Consider the following 25,615-nt stretch of genomic DNA (forward strand, 5'->3'; position numbering starts at 1 on the left):
ATTTTGGAAGCACCACCATCTTTATGATTGTGACACGACCAGCCATTGACAGACAGCGTTTCAGCCAGCAATCTACCTGCTGCTCTAGCTTATACATAGATGGTCGTAATTGAGCAATATAAATGTCCAGGTGTATCTGAATTCCTAAATATCTAGTTGACTCATCGCACTACTGCAGGGGAAACCCAAAATCCCATTTGATTGTGCCTGATGTTAGAGGAAAAATGACGGATTTACCCCAATTTATGCCACGTCCAGAGAATCCCCCGTGTCGAATAATCTCCCTAGTTAGTGGGTCCAAATTCTCCTTAGGGTGACGAACATAGAGAATGATATAGTCGGTGTAGAGTGAGATTAGTAGACGACCAGTCTTGAATTGGAGGCCTCTATGTAGATGCTGCTCCTCGAAATGCCGGACCAGCGGGTCAAGCGCAATAATAAAAAGTAATGGAGAAAGCGGATATCGTTGCCTTGTGCCGCGGGTGAGCCGGAATTGTGAGGACAGGGTGCCATTTAATCGAATTCGGGCTGTGGGCGAGCTATAGAGGAGTGAAGTGAGCTTGTCAAACCCCTTAGGAAAAAGGACCACTCCAAGGAGTCGAAGGCCTTTTCAGTACCTAATAATACGTCCGCTGCAGGAACCTCCCGCGATATCCTGTGTAGGACTGTGAAAAAAGTATGGAGATTTAATGCCGTCTACCTATGAGGGACAAATCCCGACTTGGTCTTAGAGATGATACGGTCTAACAAGAGGGCTAGCCTTAGCGCAATCATTTTAGTGAGAATTTTGTTATCAAGATTTAAAAGCGATAACGGCATGTATGAACCACACATGAGTGTATCCTTTCCAGCCTTAGGTAAGAGGATTATTACTGCCTCACACAATGTGGGAGGCAGTTCTTTACGCTCTAGCTCTTCATTGTAGACCTCGAGAAGGTAAGGTGCTAAGAGGTTCTTGTAGGCTTTATAAAAATTACGAGTAAACCCATCTAATCCAGGGGCAGTCGAACCAATCGTGGCGTCAATAGCGCTTACAATTTCCTCTGCAGAAAATGGTTCAGCTGAAAATTCCTGCATCACTTTATCAAGCCAGACAAGTGCGATTTCCCAGAATAGTACTCTAAGAATTCATCCCGTATCTCCCGGGTGTCTGTGTCCGACCACTAGAGTAACGGATACAGGGAATACAAGACTGTCCCATCGCAGGCCTCAGGAGGTGCGCCTGGGCCTGTTTCTCTCGCCATAGTGTCGTGCTGTGGTGGATTTGCTTAAACAAAGCGTCTCCCGCTCCGCTGCTTCCATGAACTCCAATAGGAGTGCCAATCTACGGTTCCGTCTAGTCTGGTCAGGCTGTGCTATTTGCTCCTTGTCAAGCGACTCAAGCTGTTGCTCAGTGCTGGATTATGTACCCCTCAATACCACCGAATGTTTAGCAATACAAACTCCGTGCATGTAGGCTTTAAAGGCTTCCCAAAGAATGGCCCACGCCTGCACGGAACCATTGTTTAAAGCAAAGTATTCTACAATAGCGGTACAGAGCTGTGCATTGAACACCTCATCCATCAACGCTTGACCCGGGAACCTCCACTGTCTTTCACAACCCTCTGGTCTTGGATCCCTGACCGTGAGCACCACAGGGGAGTGATCCAAGAACATGCTGGGAAGATGCTTCGTCTCGCGGTACCAAGAAGAAGAAATTGGGGGATACTAACCAGAAGTCTAATCTGGTCCAGGTTTCATATTGTGCAGCGTAATGAGTGTAAGCAGTTTCCCCAGGGCGGCAGAGCCGCCACACATCCACCAGCCCCAACGAGTCACACAGCTGCAACAATGCACGCCGAGATCGTGGCTTAGGGTCACAGAAGCCAGACGTGCTATCTAGTGCCGGGTCCAATAAGAAGTAAAAATCGCCGCCCATGCAAATATAGTCTGCATCAAGCTGCATGAGTTGATTATGGAGGTCATGAAAAAAGTCTGGGTTATCAATAGTCGGCTCATACACACAAGCAAATTCCATTAATAACCCAGTTACCATCATATAACGACCCTCACTATCATTGCGGACTCTGTCCACCTGAAAAGGCAAGTGCCTGTGTAGCAGGACTGCAGTCCCCCTGGCGTATGGGCTATAGTTTGCGAAGTAGCGATTGGGACCCCAAGAGGAAGCAAATCTAGTGGAAGATAACTTCGGCAAATGCTTCTCTTGTAAAAATGCGACATGTACCTGGTGTCTCTGTAGATAGTGTAACACCTGCTTCCCTTTTCTGACATTATTAAGGCCCCACACGTTGTGTGATCAATGAAAGTCCGAGAAAGTGGATAGCCTACCCCCGAAGACATAATGGTAATTCAAGCGTGACTGTGTGTGTGAGTGACAAAGAGTACATGCCCCATCATGGCGTGCATTTCAAACTAAGTGCACTAGAACCCCAAATAGACAAAACACCGCACCCCACGCCCCCACCCATCCCTGCACACCCCCACGCAGGGAAGATCCCCTCTAACAAACCTATAGACTGCATCATGGGAACATAATGTATGGCAAGAAGAAATCAACTTAACGTACATCTCAACCGGGATAGTAGATCAAAGGTGATAAAACACTAGGGGTGAGACCGCTTACCCAATTTTGCATAATCTAAAGCATCAACAGTATATACCTTGCCATAAAAGCAATAAGGGATCGAAAAAAAAGTTAGCTGTAGCACACACGTTACAGTGACTTGGGTCATTCCGATGAAGAGTTCCCCACTAGCCACTGAGCCGCTGTGCGATGGGGAGTCTCTGGAGGGATCCTTGCTCTTTCCGTCGGAGTTCACTTTGTAGTCTTAACAAAACGCCTGGACTGCAGAGGGGGTGTTGAAGACTCTGGACCTGCCGTCCACATCCACCTGATGGCGTGCCGGGTAAATCATGCCATAAAGAAGTCCCAAATTTCTGAGCGTGGCATTTGCTCATGAGTACTTTCTTCTCTCCTCCTGGACCGTAGCTGTGAAGTCAGGGAACAGCGCTAAAGTTGATCCCTGCAGGGTGGTGCCATTCTCTTTCGCCAGTCTGAGCACTGTGTCCCTGTCTTGCAAATTTAGCAGACGAGAAATTATGGGCCTAGGAGGGCATCCCGGGTTAGGGCAGGGACTGAGGGAATGATGTGCTCGCTCTACTAGGAAGGTGACTGTGAAAACGTCATCGCCGAAGAGGTCAGTAAGCAAATTTTCCACAAATAAGTCCATGCGCCCTGTGTTTGTGGACTCCGGAACACCTAGGATGCAAATATTATTGCGCCTGCTGTGCACTTCCAGATCCTCATTCTTCATGGCTACCGATTTGAGGAGTTTATCCATTCGGTCAATTCGTTGGAGGACTGCGTGGCTCCATCTAGGTCCGACACCCTCCCCTCCACATTGTCCAGTCGCCGTACGTGCGTGTCAAGTTTAGGCCCCATGGTGTCCAGACACTTTTACAGGGCATTAAAACGCCCTGAATCCCGCTCAGCTCCTCTGAGCCAGGGGGAGTGTGAGGGGGGGAGGGGGGAGAAAGATCGAACTAGCACCCTCCACTCCCCCCTCCGCCATGTTTGCAGCAGACTCTGGGGACATTGTCCAGGCAGCCAAATTACAATCGGCGCTGCTTTGGGTTCTTGCGTCCCATATCCCAGTCCATTCACCTAGGGTCAGCTGACAAGTGCCTAGAAATGAGGCGGCGGACGATATCACCGGCAGCACTGGAAAGGGAACAGATCCTCAAAATGGCACTGCCTAGGGAGATATTCCAATGCCAGCAGCAGCCAATAATTGTCTTGTGTGAACACTCAGTCCAGCAGAGCCAGTCAGGTTGAGTGTTTTCGCACCGCTCGGGTGTCACCACTTCATAGCAGGAGTCCACTTACTGTGTCATGCCGCTGCCGGCTCGTCTTTGAAGCAGGCCTTAATCTCGCAGACCGCTGAGGAACAGAGCGTCCAGACACATCACGCCTCCGGCGTTTCAATTCGGAGCTCCGATCAGCTCCGCAACCTCGTCAGCTGACGTCAGCTCGTCGAGTGGGCCAGAAGCACAGCAGGGACCAGCAGCGCTCATCTGACCCCCAGCGCCACCTCCATCGTCCCGACCAGTCGGGGGACCGGCCCCCAGGCTTGCCCGCAGCACCTGACGCCGCAGGGCCTCCGGAGGGCAAGCGGGCGGATGAACCTGCAGGGCGCGGTGGACCCTGGCAGTGATGTCTGGCTCTGCCCGCTGTACTGCGATTTGTAAATGAGTCAACGGCCTCCAAGTCGTCCGGATACACGGTAAGCGCATCGGCCGCAGCCGGGATGCGCCAGGCAGACGAGCACAGAGTCGGCCCACGTGTAAGCCTGCAGCACCCCGGACCTGCAGGCTGAATCAGGCAATCTCGGCATTTACGCGCTCGTAGCTGCCTCAGCTCCTCCAAACACAGCAGCCAGGATCTCCGCGATCCGCAGAGCCCAGATTTAGGGCGGATGGCTAAGGATTTATGCAGGATAGGGCCAGGATGTCGGGGTTTAGCAGCAGAGCTTCAGTGCTGCACGACCATCTTGGTCGGTAGCCAGGCCACGTCCATTACTTCAGTATCTTCAAAGAAGTGTGTTCACACAATATTTGGGGAGTATACATTGACAATAGTACATTGGCACTCATCTGTACAGATAAGCCAAAATCAGGCTCTCCTTCTTGGGATTGTTAACCCTCCTACATTTCAGGGTACACATTTGTGAATATATTTAATAACGAGCATGCTAACAAGCAACCAGCCACTTTATCCTACCCTCTCCTACTCGCACTGTAAGCGCCAACTTGTAGTGCATATACCCTTAATATTTGGACCCAAAGCAGCCCCAGACAGGAACTGCATAGGGAAACACTGTGAGACATGCTACACTTACCACCAGCAAAAGTTTGCATTGTTAAAGGAGGCGTTTTTGAAAATGTAGCAGTAGTTATGGTATCAAAGTTAGCACATGTTACATAAGTGTGTGGACAGGTCTATAAGACGTGCAATATGTCAACATATTGATTGTGTCACATTTAAGTACACCACATGTACATATACCAAACTACTTCAGTAAACCGTGAGTGCTATAATCGACCAATTTACCCCACATTGCTTAGGGACACCTCAGAGCTCTGTAAAGTTCATATATCAAACTACTTCAGTGAACCTAGAGTGCTGTAATCCACCGAATTACTCCACATTGCTTAGTGGCACCTCCATGAAATCAGAAGATTTGTGACAGTTCTTTATAGAAAGCTTCTTCCAAAGTTTGAGGTCATCTTCAGGCTTCGTGAAGAATCTACTGTCTTTCACTAACCACTAAGCATAGCCAGATAAAACAGAGTAACTTGGGCTTGCTTCATGCAGGGCCTCAGCAGATAAGCTCTTGGCCTTTTCTACTGCAACCTTGAAGTCCGGGGAGAATAATACCTTTGCTCCCTGGTATTCGACAGTGCTGGAGTCGGTAAACAACGTTTATGACTAAACTTTTTCCCCGCAGGGATTCACAACGCGGTTGTTACAATTACTCCGCAAGTCGGATCAACGACGTGCGAGGGGGGGGGTGGGGGCGAGGATAGGTGTTGGATTTAAAATCCAACACCTTCCCTAGTGTCCGCGCAGACTGGAGTTGGAATAATAAATTATACTATTCCACCATCCAGCGCCCCCCCCCTCCGTTACGACTTGCGGAGAAATAGTATGCGGAATCACAACGCGGTCGTTGTAAGGACCGCGTTGTGAATTCCTGCGGGAAAAAGACTGCGGGACAAAGACATAAATTCGCTGGAGTCTCTTGCCAACCTTAAGACGCGTCTCTCTCCCTAAATTGCAGAAGACTAGTTATGGTTTGGCACACAAGGGCACCTGTTTGAGAACAAGGATCTACACCTCTATTCCACTATGAAGCACTGCTAGCATCTTCCTCTACCAGAGATCTCTGCAAGTAGCGTTTCCACAAAGAGTTCAGGTTTCTCAAAGAGAGGGGATTTGGCAATCCCAGAATACAAATATTGTTGTGCCATGAGCACGTCTTTAGGTCCCCACTCTTTGACCTTGCGTCTGCAATGGAATTTTCAAGTTGTGCAAGCATGTCGTTATGTTTTTATACCATTCTCAAGGTCAGAGATATGCTGCTATTAGCCTGTTATCAAAGCACACTCTCATTTGGTTTAAACGTGGTGTCATGGTGTCGTTCTTTTGGTCAGCTATTTTTCATGTCAATGTGGATAGTTTTCATATCGTCCATTGATGTGGTTAGGGGATTGGTCTGTAGCGAATCCCCACAACCACTGCCTGTGAATTCAGCAATCTGAGTATTTCATACCTATGAAGGTGAGTTTGGGTTGCCTGGCATTCAAATTTTACCATGGTGTGTGCCGCCCGCAGTCATCTACAGATTTACTCATCAAAATAAGATGCCGCAGTCACAATCGCCAACATTAGGGCCGCATACACAGAACCCTTTCAAAGTATGGGCTACCGAAAGACTAGGGATGGCAGTGCACTAATTAGTAGGATGCTCTGCCATTTTGTTGTATTAGGTGAAGGCGGTGCAGGCAATAGGATGCTGATCCTGCTTGGAACGGTAAGGTGTATAGCCACACAAACTGATCCAAAATCATGGTGCTCAGGATGTGAAGGGAGCACATACAGCTCTTTGATGAATAGATCTGGCCCAGTACTGGGGTGGGGAGTGGAGGGAGGGTGGAGTTGGGTTGATAGGTAACATAGCCCCTTTACAGTCTTCTAGTCCGTGTTTTATTTCAGCTGGTGATTGCAGGTGGGGGTCACTGGCACTCATTTTTGGGGACTGGCTCTTACTTTTTCTTATCAGATATTGTCCATGTGCAAGAGAGGGAAAACCACACATAGTGAAAAGGCAGAGGAGGAGAGACTGAAAAACCCCCACAAAGTCAGAAAGCAGGGACTGTTGATAGTGGAATAACAGCCGTGTCGGGTAGTGGATTAAAGAGGCAGGAGGTGAATTCAAGACTGTACAGCCTTGGTATTTGCTCTGTTGATTTTTAATACACAGCCAGAGCTGTGGCTTTTACAAATAAAGCACTGTATCAAGCTCATATCAATGTTACATTAGGCAGCCTACAGGCTACAGTTATTTCATAGCCGGTGTTTCTCCTGGCTAGACCTGCAGTTTGGGCCCACAGTAGGAGATCTCCACTAGGCTGCGCATGTGATAATCAAGATGGCAGCAGAGCTTCTTCCCTGTTGTACGCCACCAGGGGACCATCCTGCCATAGGTATGCTTCTCACTGCGGATTCGCCTCTCCCCTGTGGGCTGCAGCTGTCTGCCTTGTAGTCAAGGTTGTCAGGCAACACCAAAAAGTGACAGTCAAGCAGAGTCTGCTCTCCACCAGCAAGGGCCGCAGGACTGAGCCACTTCTGACCCAGGAGCCGTGCCTACTGGGTCAGCAAAGTGCAAGGATTTTGGGTTGGTGTGATCTGGGCTTGTAGTGGCAGTAAATGCTGGGGTTCAAATCGATGGATGGCTTCTTTTCCAGCAGATATTGAGTGGAATATTGCGGTGAGTGTGGGAGCTGTTGGCTTAGGCACTCATCTTGGTACGAGATCTCCATGCTTGCCAAAAACATTTCTTTGCTGTAGTTGCATTAAGATGGTCTGGTTCCCAGGCTGCCAGGAAGTTTAAAATAAGATATCTTGAAAGATGTAGCCTCAAGTCCAGCAGCGAAGGTAAGATACCTTATTACAAAAGGTTCCAACTTCACGCTAAGGTAATGTTCTAATAGTCAAAATGTTTAGCCTTAATTAACACTGTTGAACACCGGAATTGACAATTGGAAGGGCCAGTGTTCGGATCACTATTCCCAGTGCTTTTAAATCAGTGTCAGGTGTACTTACCATATCGGAACCACACTAGTAATTGAGCCTTAATAAGTGAGGGTGGGAGAGAAGAAAATTGTAATGACTAGATTATTGAAGCTTGCACTGGTAGTGTGCATGGGAGGTACTGGGCAGCGTTTATTGTTTAGGTGACATACTTGAGAACTGATGTTTGAATGTATTTTGAGTTTTTTTTAACCATTATATATTCTAACTGTACTATGCAAGTCTTATTAAACCTGTAATCAGGATGGTGTATCGACCATCGGTCTCCATTGTGTTATTCAGAGCTCCTATCACTTGTATTCTTTTCCTTCTCTCTTCCCCATCCTCCTACAATTTTTAAAGTGTTTGGGGAAGTATTTTGAAAGTATTTTCAGTTGGACAAGACTTTAACTATGTTTTTCCCCTTTAGCAGGCGAGCTCTGTGTCAGGGACAGGGGGTGCAGAAGGTCAGGAAAGGATGAGAGATAGCTCCACCCCAAGCTCGGCCTCCTCGTCAGTGACAGATCTGTACTGCACCCCCCACAGCAGTAGGTCAGACCTCTTCCTTCCGAGTACAGCTGGAGACTACAGCCTGAGTGCCAGCCTGTCTGCTTGCACACTGCTCTATGAGGTATCTCTCAGAAAAGGGCCCTCAACTGCAGGGCCAGAGGGAGGGGGAGGGATACAGAGTGAGCGAGTGTGAGTGATTGCAGCAATGATAACGTCATTGTTGCGATGCGAGGCACAGAGACATAAAGGACAGAGAGAAATGGAAGCAGCATGACTGACTAATCAAGTGAAAGAAAGTGAAGACCGAATCAAAGTTGATTTGAGGTACCGTGCAACAGGAGCACATGTAAACAGTCGGCTGGGAGAGAGTATGAGAGATGTGTGAGTGACCGGTTCTTTAAGGAAAGTTTCATACTTATCAAATTGAGGCTATTGTTGAGGTGGGATATGGTTGAGGGAGTGCACGAGAGAGAGAGAGAGAAGAGGGGTTTCTGTTTAAGTGCTTGGCCATTGCTGTAAAGACTGTCCAGAGAAAAAGGTTGGGAGATCTGACAGTAGTAACATTATTTTCAAGTTCTTAAGGACTGTGTTAAAAGACTGACCTCTTCAAATAATGGGCTTTATGAGCATCATACGTACAGCACAAAGTATTATTGTCCCGTCTAGTGACCTTTGGGATATCTTCTTTGTCTTCTATGCCCTGATTTCCCTCCACACATTTTTATGAGGCTTTTTGTTCCATACAGGCCACTGACTGACAAAATGATAGACTGTACACGCTCCTACACCCACACCTTACACCATGATCTCTAAACACTGTTGCCATAAACGTTTGTGTTTCTGTCATAGCCCCAGACTTTTTCCAGCTGTTTGAATTGTTGTAAATAATCCAAAGGCAGCAGTTCTTGAAGTTCTTTCTGCAACTGTCAGTTCTCGTGTTTTCTCCCCTTCTTTCTTTAAAATGAGTCCTGCTCTCTGCTGTGGAGGCAGTGTATCCTTAAACGTTGGTAAGGCTAGTTATGGGTAGTTAATTGATAATGTTAATTTTTGCCTGGATCAGTATAAAATGTGTTTTTTCCGAAACTACTTTACTGTATCTAAAATAATGGAGATTTTGGGTACAAATATTTTGTCTCTTAGATAGGTCTACTAACAGCTGAATGGAGGGGGGAAGGGAGGTCAGAGAATTATAAGCAGTCACTAACGTATTTGTTAAAGTTTCTGTCTTATTTAATAGAAAACCAATTTCATATATTACCATTACTGAGAAGCATTTCCATCTAACCTTTTGAATAAAATTGCTCAAGATAAAGAACCTTTACAATGTCTCAGAAATCAATTACTAGAATGCCTATCTTTTTTTTTTTTTTTAAACTTCCTTTTCCATGCTTATTTTTTAATGGTGTAAAAGCTGCTACTAATGAGATGTATATCTATAGGGACAGAAATAGATTACAATAGAGAGTTGTATGTATTTTTATTAGCAAACCAATACAAAGAAACCAAGCATTTTAAAAAATTGTGTAAAATTTGATGTTTTGAAATTTTGTAAAACATTTGACATTTTCCCGTACTGGGAGGTGTTATTGGGTACGCTACTTTTTCTCATTGTTAACATAAATTTGGTTGTATGTTTAGTTTACTTTAATTACAATAAAATTATATGGTTTTTGGTTTTCTTGTGTTTTAGTGGAATTTTCGAGCTTGCTACCTTTGAAATTGCCTTTCTTTCATAGTTTTCAGAATAATAGTATTTCATATTGCTTTTTCTTAAAGTTAGTTTTTCAGAAGTTAGTTTCCTCCAGTGTGGTGTCCCAGTTTCCGTTTTCCATTAATTCATTTATTTTGTTTTGTTATAGTAAGTGAAGTATGGATCAGTGATGTACAGCTGTAAAGTTTCTATCACAGATGTGAATTTGTTGCTAGATGTTTCTATTTATTATAGGCTTGTAAAGGAGGGGAGACTCTAGCGTGTTTTGTAATAGCAGCTCTTGTTGGTTCAGTCGTGGATTTTCTTACTCTTTATGAGATTTTATGGTAATCGCAATCATTCATGGTGATAAACTTTATTTTTGTGCAGGTTGTATGTGCTGTACAAAAAGTTTTTCTTAAAATACGCTTTTAACATGTCTGAACCTTGTGTTATGGGACCTCAACCATCACATTCCAAGTTTGATATTTAAGGACATAGGCAGAAAGAGTGGCTCTTGAAGTAGATCAGGTTCTCTTTTCAGCAACCGGTTTTGAAATCTGTTCATAGTCTCAATAATTTTTTTTCATCATAGATCAGTTCTGCTTAAGCTGATTGCCAGGGATTGTTTTGTACACTGGAGTTGGTCAGATATCACCATTATTCCTGGTCACAGATGGCAATGCCACATTGTAGGATTTCATGTGCTTTTCTTCTGTTGTTGATCTTTTTCACAGGTTATGCTTTATCCTTCCTTTACTACCTAACGCTTCCAATACAAAGTACCAGAGTACCAACCAAACCACAGACTAAAACTGCGGGTCACGTTTTGTTTTTTAACTATCTTTATCATAATAATTCTATAATGTTTCATTGCATCCTCTCTTATCCTCTTTCTTCGCTGTTTATTGCAGGTTAGATAAGTAATCTTCTTTGTCTTAATTTAAAATGTTATTATTGATCTATGGCACTGTATTTTACATCCATTTTTAAAACCTTGTCCCTTTTCCTACATCTGTGAAACACTGGTCGTCTGTGCTCCAGTGAAAGGTCCACAGCAAGGGCAGGCGGTATGCTGGTACCCTGATGATAAGCGTTTCTCTGAAAACACAACAATCTCCTCACAGTACCTGCTCTGAAACGAAACAGAAGAGTTCTTTCCTAAGTGTTGAGTTCCAGGGCAAGACAGGAAGCGGGCTCTGGCAATGCTATGTTCACAATGTAGTCCTTCACTGAGCATTCATGACATTATTGATCCCATCGTTGGTTCAGACAGAAATCTCAGAATTTGCCTCTGACCAATAGTTTATCCGAACTAACTATGGTATGTGGTGCAGAAAATAAATCTGACAAACCTATTTCATTGAGAGTCCTATGTGCATAGTTCAACGAGAGAATAAAAAGGACCATATCAAGCTTAAGGCAACCTGGAGTGATATCCCGTTGAAACCAGGCTCAATGTTGGCCCAAACTCTAACCCAAAACAGTAAAGGGGCCAATGTAATCCTGCCCGAAACATAAGGTAAGTTAAGTTCAGAGTGTAGAATAAAACAGGAGCTAGACGAAGGGGGACTCAAAAGACGTCTACTGATATGATTTTCTTCAATCTGAAGAGCAGATGTATTGTGGTATGCTCAAATCCCTGCTCTGTGCAGAGCCGCAGTGACACACTGCTGGTTATAGATTCTTAAGAAGGGAAGAACTGAACCTTTAAAGCTGGACTGCCCTACTGAGTTTCATTGATTAAATATTAATCTGAGGATACCACAACCCTCCCAAGCTTTAAGTGACCCCCAAGATAAACAAAGTTATTCACACAATTCAGGGAATGACCCCTAACTGTTAAACTTATTTTCCTGATCTGCACACGATTATATGTGCCTTCCCAAAACGTGTTGCCAAATCAAGCGTGCCCATATATGAAACAAATGACTCAACTAAGCTACGTAAGACTCTATAAGTCCTAGCCGGCAAAATGGCGTCATCGGCATAAAGTAGCACCGGTACCAGAGTGTTAGCAATTTTTTGCATGTCAACTGTAAATGTAATCAGATGGGGCATAGGTTATTGAGATATAAAATAAACAGAAGGGGTGCCAAAATGCACCCTTGGCACACTCCTCGAGCCAATGAGAAGGTATCGAGATTTTCACCCACTTGACCATACCGCACTGCAGCTGATAAGTTCTCATGCAAAACATGTAGGAAGTTCACAGTGGTGTCCTCGACGTTCATATCCAGCAACTTCAGCCTAAGCTTAGTCCTTTTAACAGAATCAAAAGCTGTGGACAAATCCATAAATGGCAAGTACAGAGGGCAGTGCTTGGCAAATGTATATTTACCCTGGATCAACTATAAGTTTAACCCTTGTTCTACAGTACCCTTTCCTAAACAAAAAATGTATTGAAAAGGAGAAAGGTTATTATTTTGGCAAGTCCAGTCTCTAATTCGCTGGAAAATTACCCTATCTATAAGGTTTACTGTGCTGTCGATGTGAGAAATCAGATGATAGCATTTGGTCAGGTTACTATATCCTTTTTGAAGATGGGGACAATGGTCGAAGTGTCCCATGACATTGGTATCTTATGGCATAAGTAGTTGTTAAATAGATTTATAAACCAGGGGCCCTAAAGATCAATCTTACATTTAAACCGGTCCATTGGGACCCCGTTAGGCCCTGGCGCTTTACCACCAGGGTTTTGTTAAATCGTATCCTCAACTTCCGGGAGTGTAATTTGCAAGGGTGGTACTAAGTGCAACCTGTCCCTCAGTGAACGTGTTAGTGACGTATTGTCAGCTGTTTGGTTTATATGAGTAAAATGTGCTACCCAAGCAAAGTCAACAGAGTGTTAACCGGGGCATCTCTCATTCGGATAGTAACTCCTGCCAAAAATCCTTTGCTACAGCTATCCAAAGCGGACGGCTTCAAGTTTTTCCCAATCTTATCAAGTAGGAAAGTCCCCCTACACCTAAGGGTGAGTTTGTAGGGTTTCCTCACTTCTCGGACTTCCTCTGGGTCCCTGAGGCAAGAACCCTTCTCAAATGGCGGTTCACCGTTGTACATAAACCATCAAGCCACCTTTGGCATTTTGGAGTTGGTGCGATTGGTTTCATCTGGTGTCTCTTAATATTAACACATAAGAATCTATAATAATCTGCGAGAACTTATCCACTGTCCTCCGCCAAACAACCCAAGAGAAATGACAGGTGATTTTTCACCAAAAGGCAGAGTGTTGCCCTTAGACCACACTAGTCTAAAACTATTACTAGAATGCATAGAAATCTCACACCCCGCTGCCGGGGGTTTATCTTACTAACCTTACCTGAATAACATTATGACCGCCCCAACAACAGTGCTGTGAACAAACCATAGAAGAAAATTTCTAGTTGTAAAACAAACAAAAAAAGTTTATTGTGGAAGCCCGTCCATTCCCTCTGTAACTGGGGAGAGTTGTGCTGCCCCCATCAAGTAACAGGCCAAGTCCACCAATGTCTGCTAGGTAAAGACTCAACACTACTCCTATGCCTTTAACAGTGCCTAAAACGACGGGAGCCTTGATACCCATGTCCTTAGAATTAAAGAGTTTAGCATTAAAACCTCCACAAATTATGAATTCTGTCTGGACTACATTTGCTGGTTGAAGTTTGCTTAAAAATGCAAATAGATCCTTAAAATACAGACAAGTCTCCTTGATGAAATCATATTATAAAAATGTATCAAATAAAAATGGGAAAGAGACAAATTGTCCTGACTACACTGAACTTGAAACGCCAAACAGCCAGGCAGTCACAGTCACCTTACATTAAGGTTCAATTGGAACCAGACGGAGAGACCTCTTCTTGCTCTGTCCCGACTAGATGATACAGTGGGCTGGAGTAACAAGCAAATCTAGAGCAGGAAAGTGGAGAAGTGGCACATGTCTCCTGAAAGGCAATTTTATAGGCAGCAATAAAATTGATCCTGTATAGGTCTGTTATCTTTCCCCTAAGGCCTGCTACATTCCAGCTCAAAAAGGAAAGAGGGCTCCTGTTGCCATTAATCTCCACCGAGCCAGACCGGGGCAAAGTTGCAGACCCATTATTGGGCAAGAAAGCGGTTTCCCTGATGGTCAGTCAAGCTCAGATAGAACCTCAAAACGATTAGCAACCGGTACCAAGAACAGATCTCTTGGATGCTCTAAATGGGTACTTGGTAGCCCCTGCTGTACAACCAAATCATCAGGACGGTGGTTTTGGAAGCTATTTGGGGCCGCCCTCGCTGGATTTGGGCATTTGATGGTTTTGATTTGGAGCTAGGAAATGGCAAGGCTTATTAAAATAGCCAAAAGGTACCAAAGAGATAATGCTCCTCGCATGACTGGGGATTGATTTGTCAAACAAAAGCCTTTGGACCAATTGTGGAGATCTAAAGTTAATAACACAATTACCTTCAGCTTTCACAGGCCCAGGGTCAATACAACCAACCCTCCTTGTTAGAAAAATGTTTAGCGCCATATAGAATGACAAGCCCCTGTAGCAAACTGAACAGTCTAAAACCTTATTTACCAGCGGCTCATGAGACTCCAGCTGATCTTCCCATAAGGGAAGCGCTCCTGTAAAAACAACAACGTATAGGCATGCTTCAGGAAGAATGTTGATGTGTGCTGGACGGACCTGGAATAGATTTGGTTCTAGCTCCATCCCAGTTGGCTTGTACTCGCTGATCCTATTGTTGACCTTGTTGATTCTGTTGACCTTGTATACACCCCCCCATCTCAACTATGAGTGAGGGGGAGAGGCTACTTGGCCATAAGTTACAGATGGTATTTGCAGAAATACAGCTTGGACCGTGGGATGACAAAGTCACCTGGGAACTGGACTCTGAAGCACCCCTCATCGCTTTCCCCCTTGACTTGCACTGTTCATGGAAGGCACAGGGAGCAACGTAGGATAAACATCCGTATGGACTCCAACATCCTTACTCACAGGTCTGGGGCCCCCAGTCTGCAAAAGAGCAAGCCCAGTTTCAATAGCTTCTAGGTGATGTATTAAGGAAGTTAGCTTGACCCGCAGCAACTCGTAGAACTAATAGCTTCCATAAGGAGCTCACTCCGGGGATCACAGGTTCCAGCACTGGCCTCCATCAGAGAAGCACGGTTACAATGCCTTCACCTTTTAGGGTTTACAGCAAATTTAGGGGTATTCTGAGGTGCCTAAATTCCGGTGTGTATGTTGTTGTCTATCTCCAGAGGATTCCCACAAGAATGGTTGGGGGGTTGGGGGGGGCGCGACTGCGCCAAGGGAGAGGAAACTAAGTTCACAGCAGTAGATAAGTCGGCTATAGCACCTAAGTTCAATGAGAATCTTTTCTCTGTTAGAGCTATTTCCGTGCTGATCACCACCAAGGCTCCTGCAAACATGAATGGAGGTGCTCTTAGCTGGACAGATAGGTGGGCCAAAAATCATGTTCTTTTTCCCCATCCTAGTCTGCAACAATACCCCAATTGTGCAAACTCAGCTAAGCGCTTCACCTTCTTCGGCATTATAATATCTGAAGCTGGAGCTGGCAGAGAGAAAGTATACAGTTAACTTCCGTGGAGCAAATAAAATCGAAGAGGGGGGGGTCCTAACCCAGCCTCCTCCGGGCTCTGGCGGACGCAGACTGGCCTGCTCTTGGCTCTGCTCCCGCCATGCCCAATTGCGACCTGCGTGCATCCTGCACAGCGGTGCGGCATTGGTGCTTTTGTATCGCTAGGAGAGAGTGTTGTTTACCTCTGCCCTCTAGCTGCAATAGTGAGTGCTGAGACCCATAGTCCCTCTGTGATTCTGCATTGTCCAAAATACCCCCCAAATAGCCAGGCGGCACTGGCATTTTTGTAGCTCTAGTGGAGGGTGTTTGTGTTATCCCTCTGGCTGCAACAGACCCTCTACCATCCTGCAGTGTTGAAAATGTTTTTAAACAATGCAACTGCCATTGGTTGCCTGGTTACATTAGTGGGTCATCTGGCAGCCACAATCCAGCCTGTTTTTTCATGAACCTTGCACAACCAAACCAGATGGTACAAGATCAAACACTTACTGAAGAGACTGACCTTTGCAGAAGATCACTTTTCCCAGAACACCAAGATGGAGATTTCCTGGTGGTTGGGTCACATGGAGATGCAGAACTTTCAAGGATCTTAAAGGCGCCACCCAATGTGATGTTGGTGTCTGATGCCCTCCATTTTGGCTGTGGCGCCTGCTGTGTGGATGTCTCCACTGGTCCGTGATCAGAGGACAAAATTGTGCCTTCACATTACCTACCTGGGTTTGCTAGTAGGCTTATTTGCCAACCTCAGTCTGTTAAGAGATTTACTGAAATGCTATGTCCTCCTCAGGATGGACACCATCTCCGCGCAAGATTTGTAATTCACCTTGGAAAGATCAGATCCTGGATATTGGCTGAGATAGCCAAGGACATCTTGGCACTTCTGGCTGGAAAGAGGTCTTGGTCATAGCGGAACATTTTGCGGAATGGGCAAACATGGTGGCTGACTGGAATTACTGTTTCTTTAGGGTTCCAGGTACTGGAAGTTACACTGGTGTTCCAGAGTCTGGTCATTCAGTAGTGTCTGCCTATGAGGGATTTGTTTGCCTCCCAGTTGATACACAGGTTCCCCTGTTATTCAGTTGAATATTGAATCTGTATGCAGTACGGTCGGATGCTTTTCTGCCATACTGGAGCGAAGAGTAGAATTAAGCCTTGTTTCCATTTCTGGCAGAGTGTTATCTAGTGACTCCAGTCTGGAGGACACAGTTGCGTTTCCCATTTTTCTGTAATTCTTGTATGCTTTCCTAGTTTGCGTGCTGTTTGACTCCCTAGGTAAAGGGGCCAACCTAAGTTTCAAGACATTTTGCTGTCATCCATGGCATGCCGAATTTTGGGGATCTCCGAAACGTGGTGGGCATTTTGTTGAGGCAGTGGCGTAGCTTGGGCAGAGCAACAAGGGCATTGCCCAAGGCACAAAATTCTTAGGAGCCTAAATATTCAAAGAAAAACAATTCGTACTCCTAGCTTTTTCTGAATTTGACATATTATTGAGGATTTACGACCTGTCCAAAGATGAGGGGCGCTATACTTGTCTTGCCCCCGGTTTTGGCAACCCATGCTACGCTGCTGTGCAGATGGCTGCTTTCTTCACTAAACAATTCCGGTCATCGGCTACACTCAAAAGATATTGATAAGTTGATGCCGTTAGAGTTAAAAGGGACCTTGATTCCCCGGGCTGACCTTAATGCTGAATTTACTTTTGGAATTGATATTTGCTGGGAAATCACATTGGCCGGTTTATGCCTTCTGATTGGCTGTTTTGGCAAGCCACACCTTTTGTAATTTAAAAAAAACTGTGCTTTACTAGGGACTACTCTGAAGTTAATAGCGATTTGTTGGCTTTGGCCCATCCGATCCAGCTATTTCTTCGTCAACAACAATTGAATACATGCTCCCTTCAATGGAGGACCTCGGTGTCTTTCTTAGATAAGCATGACCTGTTTCTGATTGGTACATGATTTATGTGACTGCGTGAAGTAGATTTGTAGACCAACACCTTAGTGGAACTAGCATGGTTAACTAGGGAGAACAAATTATCAGTGCTTTGCAGTATGGACAGTGTGTTTAAGATCTGCAGAAATTAGGCTAATTTTAAAAGGTACAGTGCCTAGTTTTGAGGTGAGCCCTTTCAGAGCAGCATTCCCTTGTTTGTGCTCCAGGTTAGTGTACACACCTATGCAGCAGGAAAAGTCATGAGCTTTCTGTGGAGCATGGAATTCAGATGTCGCAATGAGTATGGGTTCCAGTATATTCATTGATTTCTCTGAGAAAATGTATCAAATGAAGACATTGCAAACGGGGGATAGTGGGCTTGTATCTCACAGGAATCACTGTATTGTTTTTATGAAGGCAGCTTGATATTTTTATTCCATTCCAAATACATGTTAGGCAAAACTAAAATTGGAACTTAGTGCTTTTTATTGTTAGATGCTGGTCTCATGAGTTTTTTTTTTGTAGACCAATTTTTTGTCAAGTTGCGCATATATTGCAGAGCTCTGCACCCCAGAGACATCTGCCCAATCAAACAATATACATATGATGACTTTGACTTTTTTTTTCTTCAATGATGTCCATACATATATATATTTATAACAAATAAACTATAAACCCCCTCTCCCCCACCCCTCCCCCGATCGCACAAGGTCTGCACAGTCCTGCCCACCACTTATATGCATAACAGGGCAAATGGATCTCTCCGAGGCCCCCCCCCCCCCTTCATTGCACCCCCACATCCCATGGTGTACCTATGACTTATCTCAATGAATGTGTCTCTGCTGCCGGCCGCGGGTCTAACATCACACCCCGAAAGTCCGCCCAGCATCTCCAAATTTTGTAGTGCTTGCGTGGGCATCCTCTAGCGACAAAGATAGGTTGTTCCAACCCCATGCAGAAGTCAAGCCCATTCTTCCATGCGGCCAAAGATGGGGGCCTTGGCGCCTTCCATGCCCTTGCAATGTCCCTCTTCGCCAGTGTAAAACCCAACTGCATGAGGTGTCTCTTATAAAATATATTTAAATATATTATAAATGTTGCCGCCTATCCCCTCCATAACATGAAGCAGGGCCAACTGTGGTGTACGTGGGAGCCCCCACCCCAGGACCTCCGATAGACAGTCAAATCCCCCCCATCCCAAAAACGATCAAGAGATAAACCGTGCCAGACCGTGTGAATGAATGTGCCATCCTCCCGCCTGCAGCGAAGACACAGGGGAGGCGATCAGCCCTGCTCTCCACAGGTGTGTTCGAGAAAAGTAGACCCTGTGGAGGTACTTGAACTGAACAAGGCGGAGTCGCATAGCTATAGCCGCCCCCCGCGGGGCTGCCAGGGCCTTCGTCCAGTCCTCCTCCTCCAGTCCTCCTCCTCCAATGTGCCCACATCCTCTTCCCAGTCCCCCCAGAGCTTCTGCAGTGTAGAAGAGTAATGTGTAACCAGGGATATGCGGGAGATTTTCCGGTCAGTTAAATCGCCCATAAAGACCTTAGCTTCCAATGGGCTAAATTCCGGCAGTGACTCTAAGCCCTCTAGGCTAGGGGACAGGGCATGCCGAAAATGAAGGTAGCGTAAGAACTGGGACCGTGACATGCGGAATACTGCCTGAAGATCTTTAAAAGATTTGAGCGTCAGGCCCCTCATGACATCCCCTAGAGCTGAGATGCCTATATTGTCCCACCCCCGAAGCCCCTGCAGAGCCGCCAATTGAGGTAGCCGCCCATTATTCCAGAGGGAGGATTCCCGAGTCAAGGTGTTCCACCATCCCATAAGTCGCAATGCCCGTCTCCAAATCAGGAATACCACCCTCGTGACCGCCGGCAGAGAGCCCCTCAAAGGTGCGGAAAAGAGAATTGTATGTAATAAGTAGTGTCCCATGAGCTGCCGCTCAACGGCATACGCCAGGTCTCCTCTATCACCATACCACCACTCGTTGAGGACCAACAGATGCGAGGCTTGATAGTACGAAAGAACATCGGAGGACGCCAGCCCCCCGCAGTAGGAGGACAAGAAGCATGTGCGCAGAGCTACGCAGACCTTTCCTCCCTCCCATAAGAACTGCCCAAGCACTGCATTCACCTGTCGGAACCATTGGAGCGAGATCTGATATGGGTGATTTTGCAGCTGATAGAGGATCCGGGGAAGCGCCACCATTTTGAAGATTGCTGATCTGCCATATAGTGTCAGGGGCATACGGGACCAGGACTTAAGGACTTCCCGGGTCCGTTCCCAAACAGGAGCCAGGTTACGCTCCCAGGAGATTGCGGGGACATCCGGCAGGAACACCCCTAGGTATTTCAGACCCCCGCCGCTCGCTGAACCGAGGAGATCCACGTGCCCATACCAGTCTGCTCTCCCAGAAGCCATATTGTCGATTTACGGGGATTCATATAGAGTCCTGAAGTCTCCCTGAAAATCTGCATAATGCGCAGTAACCGCGGCCCGTCCTATCTATAGCCGTAAGGAAGAAGAGGACATCATCCCCATACAATGCGATCCTGTCGGACCGACCCGGAGTTTATTCAAATCCCCGAACCTGCGCATCTATACGAACCCATGCAGCCAGAGGCTCCATGGCTAGCGCGAGTAAATGTGGGGACAGGGGACAGCCTGGTCGCGTGCCCCGCCCGATGGAGAAGGTAGAGGATACAGCCCCAGCCACCCGCACTGACTCCGTCTGATCCGTTTACAGGAGCATGAGGTAGGAGAGAAGGTGTGGTCCTAAGTTGAGTTGTCGCAATAGAGCAAAGAGATAAACCCAGCTGAGGGAGTCAAATGCCCTGTACATGTCGGCCAATAATAGCGCCGCTGGTTCACCCAACCGCTGGATAGCCGCTATTGCCACATGCGCTTGCCTAATATTGTGCCTGGTCGCCCTCCCAGGCATAAATCCAGCCTGGTCCGTTTGCACCAGGGTGGAGATGTGAGGCAAGAGGCGATTGGCCAAGGCCTTGGCCAAGACCTTTGCCTCCACATTTAAGAGAGAAATAGGATGGCACGAAGCATGCTGCTCCGGTGGCCTGCCCGGTTTGTGAAACACCACCACCTCCGCATGTCTCCAATCTGGTCCTGAGCCTCCTCAATCACGGTGTGAAAGTGAGGGGCCAACTGCACAAAGTAGTGCCGAAAGAATTCACTGGGGATCCCGTTGGTTCCCGGCGCCTTCCTGGGGTTAAGATCTCCCAATGCCGTACCCAGCTCCTCGTCTGTCAGTGGTAGCTCCAGCTGATCCCTCCCCTCATCTGACACTGTTTTGGGCGGTAGGTCAGCGATGAATTTGTCTATAACGGCAGGCGATAGGCATTCTTTGGGCGTATACAGAGCCGCGTAAAAAGCAGCGAAGCTTTCCGCAATGGCTGGGGGTCCGTGATTGGTTCTCCCACTGGTCTCATGATTTTAACATTATATTGAACGTTTGCATCTACTCAAAAGGAGGAAGAGGAGGGTACGAGAATTAGTAATAGATTTTTCGGAGACTAAGGAGAGTTTGTGAAAGTCTATAGCCACAGTGAAACTCTGGAAAAAAATAAGAGATCTGTTTGAGTCTGAAATCAGGGGTGTGGCATTTAATAAAATATCTACTTGTCCATGGGGCAGGTTGCTTCATAAATCTACTTGTCCTGAAACTAAATCCACTTGTCCCTTTTGTGCCATGTATTGCAGAGACTAATTATGGTAGCAATCTCATTATATAAGCGCTCTGCAATAGCGCCTCTGATTATGCCAGGACTCCTTCCATAGTAGGGTTTGAATACTAGCAATTCCCTTATGTTGCTACGTTTCCGCAGATCTACATACTGGGGCTGAAGGTAATGGTAAGCAATATTTCCAGGGTTGGAATGCCCTTTTTAGTCTGTGCAAACCTACTAACTTGAATGCATTAAGGGTTTTCACTAACTCTGCTCTAATTTTTTCCCATACTGAGAAATGCTGGAAATTTACTCCTGACAATGGCAGACATACAACTTCTTCCAGGGTTGGGAAAAAATTGGTTGGAGGGAAAGTGAACTTGCAAACACTCCGATTTTCGCACGAGCAGATCTACACCTGCATATTTGCTCATGCTAAATGCAGTTCAGAAATATTTTCTAGGAGTACAATTTCTTAGCCTACTTCTGTAAAGTCTTGTGAATTCACGAAAGCAGTATATCTGCACTTAATGCAAGGACATGGGTGCACTTTTGAGACTTTATTTAATAATTGGTCCCCTAATTAGGTCTGAAGTTAACATGACCTTTTGTGTTTATTAAAACTCTCTCTCTCTGTCTGACAGAATTCTGTTAATTTACAAGGAGCATATCGACACGCAGGGGTTTTGTTCAGTGCCGGGAACTACTGTGGCAATGTGTGCTTTTAGAGACCAAAAACTATTTTTGCTTTTGCCAGTGTTTGTTATAATGGTGAGGACTGTTAGCTCCCACACGAATTTGGTTTACAAAAACCATGCCAAAACAAGTCACGCATTGACAAAACCCAAAAGGCTGACCAACAAATTCAGACCTACTGGCTTTACTATTGCTTGTTTATTTTTGTTTCCCATAATCTTATGAAAACTGGTTACAGTTATTTTTCATTATGAATATATTTGGGAAATACTGGCATACATCGACCCATTTTACTAAATGATGCTGCAAAGAAATGGTACCTAAAATTTTACAGTAGTTTATTGAAATGTTTTCATTTTTCTGTGAACTTTTTATTTTGAACGGAAGAGGAGAATCAATCTTGCTTTCAACCTTCTGAAAATATTTGCATCTAATCGGAGAGCATTCTGGGAGCATTATACATAGCTTTATATTGCTAAACTTTGAAATCGTGTGTATACATTTTATACTGGAACCACTGTCAGTAGTGCAGTCCAAGCTTACACCATTTACTTAGAGCGCTCACCCTAATAATATAGGCTTTGCAATAATGAACCATAAATACATATTTGAACAACATTGACATATGGACACAAATATTACCTTAACTGCATGCTTGCCTTTCCCTGGTCCATAATGTGGTACTGTAAACTGGCAGCCAAAGGGTTTGTGCTGCAGGGGGTTGGGCCTACTTGTCCCAAGGACAAAATACATATGAAAACTTGTTGCCCTTGACCCCAAACAATATGTCCCAGGCGGCGGGCTATAGGAATTCCACATCCCTGACTGAATAGAGCCTCCCATTGATGATTGCTTCAAGATCCTTCGAGAATCTGTTATTGGTAAAAAATATAGAGCACAGAGGGTAAAGCAGTGGTAAATGGATGACCACGAATTGAAAATGCTCCCAAAGGATAATATATTTTTAATTTTACCCATCCTTCTTGGTGACCAGAAAGTTAATATCTGAAGATGAAGGCAGCAAGAAAAACGCATAGAAAAATAAAGTTTGAGAAACAATTTCTGAATACAATTGACTTTTCTGCCTGGATTTATTTTAAAGTGCAGATAAAAACGGAAAATGGGTTCTTTTTGAGTGATTTTAAATGCTGTCAATCATATCTGTAAGGCCAATAGCTGTGCGGATGAACAGGCAAGGGTATTAAAAAATAAACAAAGGGATTTTAGTAAAGAGACCTAAACAGCAGTTTAAGTCTAAAATTAGCACGTTTACTTATAGGTGCATATTTTATCATCTGAGTGTGCTTATATCTTTGAAACCTATGAGTCATTGAGGCACAAGTGTAAATTAACTGGGTAAATAAATGTAGAAATATACACATTTCAGCTTCCTTTTTTTCACAAAACCGAAGATAAATATGGATAAATGCAGATCAAGTGAGCAAAAAATAAATATAAATAAATACAGATGGATGTGTAAAAAATAAATAAATAAATAAAACCAGGAGCCTTAATTATAAACAAGATATTCAACCTATTCCTTATAGCACCCTAGTGCAATGGCTCCTCCCACCCAATAATGCACCTACTTGCTCCATATGATCATTCAATCATTTGACTAGATCAGATAGGTTAAAACAGGTGGACAGAGGGGATTACACATAAAAAGTAAATTCATTGCAGAAGTCTGAAGAAAGATAATTCCCTACCTACGCCTCTTGATTGAGTTTAAAATGGCGGGCAGAATCCCCACTAAATTCTACCTTATTTATCACCCTCCTTGACACATACAACGTTTTGCTGAGCAGATCATCAAATTTATCCTAGAAAAACAGAAGTCATCATCTAATCACATTTTTCTGTGAGATTTAACGTACTTTAGGGAAACCAAAATTTCTTGTTTGCCTCCCAGCTAGCTTAATGTTCAGAAATGACTTTGTAGTACCCTCCATGTGGGAAATCTTGCATTTGTGATCTACTAGGGAAAGAACAATTATATCTGAATTACTTCTTGGTACTGTTCTCCCTTACCTTCTAGAATAATGGCTACTGGCCGACGGAGAAAACCCAAACAATGGGTCGCTAAATGAAAGATCTAAAAACCCTTTCACCCAGAGTATCATGAACTTGTCAAGTCATCTGAACAATGCTGGAGGTCTTTATGTTGAATAGACTGTGATCTAAGATGAGCTTGCTGCTGAAAAATTAATACAACAAAAAAAACTAAGGATTTAGCACAGTGGTTCTTGAAACTACTTAGTCAAGAGAGATCTGGCATATTAACTCCCCACTGGAGAACCTCGCAAAACTCTGCAGTTAGAGGACGAAAGTTACAAAAACATTTATTTTTTATTCTGAAGTCTTGCATATCGTTTCTGAGCTAAACCATGCTGAAATTTGGCATGAAAAGTTATTAGAAATTATCAAATAGTCAACTTATACTTTTTTCAGTTCCATGCCTACTAATAATTTGAAAACTAAGACAACTGAACAAGATGGAATTCTTTCATCCTGGTTCCCACTTACCTTGTAAATATCAAACTGTTACAGAAAAATAAGTCTGTCTGGTATGAATTGAGAGAAATCTGGCAATTAAAATTGATCTAAACCTAGACCCTGTACATGCTATACAGATTCCATGCCTGCTTTTCTCATCAAAGAAATCTGGGACATTTATCCGGTTGTTCCAGTGGATGTCAAGCGGGAGCAATCTCTCTAGGTGCTATTGGTAACTGCCTTAACATTGCCTAATTCACTACAGTTTAGAAGAAAACAGGAGCACATCCTGAAGCCTTGGACAACTACTATCTTGCATTTAAATTGATCTTCACTGAAGGCTTTGCAAGTGGTGTAGAGAAACAGCACAAATAATTGTTGAAAATATTCTCTTAAATGACTTCTGTGTGGGTTCAGGCTGGAATGCACCAGATACTGCAATGCTACAAATGGTAGATGTTACCCTTCATATCTTAGATAAAGACAACTTCTGCCTTCTTACAATACTGGATTTGTCTGTGGTATTCACCGAGAGTCATCCCTCCCGTTTGAAGGTTCTTATAAAATAATGGTATTCAAAGGCACAGTCCTGAACTGGTTAAAACTATATCATAATAACCATTGTGTATAAAAATCCCTAACTCCTACCCTTTCCCTCCTCCAACAAAGAGTACCATAGATATCAGAACTTCTCCCTACTCTTTTATGTATTAAGCCTTTTGCCTCTTTTCTTAAATAGATAAATAAAAAAATTGCACGACCTCCAACCAATTCTTTCTAATTCCTTTTTAAATAACATTTTATTGGTTTTACAGGCAAGCAACTACACAATGGTGTAATAAGTCATGCTATGAATGCAGTATCCACAGGATCATCCGCATTTGACCACTGCATCTTTCCAAAGTTTAGTCTTTGGGGTATGCGGGAACCCTGGTAGGATACAGTGTTGTGAACCTCTCCGTCTAATACCTCAGTTAACGTGTTCGTGGCAGATTTCCAAAAACCTCCCAGGTTCCAGCAGGTCCAAAACATATGGAGGAACAACATTGAAATAGTCCTCCTGAAAAGATTTTGCCGCCTTAACTCTGATTCTTGAAAAAAAAACTCTGTTTAGGTTGATGCACCACCACTTAAATGAAACTCCTGCAAACACCAATTCTTCTGATCTCTCCTCCAGATTGCTCA

General features: G+C 44.6%; 1 protein-coding gene across 2 annotated transcripts in view; it reads left to right on the forward strand.

Moving 5' to 3' along the window:
* Window positions 1-25,615, forward strand: part of GPS1 (G protein pathway suppressor 1) — a 259,323-nt gene that overhangs the window by 39,779 nt on the left and 193,929 nt on the right. Inside the window, exon 2 of one of the 2 annotated variants that reach the window (XM_085617564.1) lies at window positions 8,283-8,483. The exons of the other annotated variant lie outside the window; for it this stretch is intronic. Coding sequence (XP_085473690.1) covers window positions 8,283-8,483 — 201 coding nt within the window. The remainder of the gene's footprint in view (window positions 1-8,282; window positions 8,484-25,615) is intronic. 2 annotated transcript variants of the gene reach the window in all.

Source organism: Triturus cristatus, chromosome 7 (genome assembly GCF_964204655.1).
Source record: "Triturus cristatus chromosome 7, aTriCri1.1, whole genome shotgun sequence".
Classification (NCBI taxonomy): domain Eukaryota; kingdom Metazoa; phylum Chordata; class Amphibia; order Caudata; family Salamandridae; genus Triturus; species Triturus cristatus.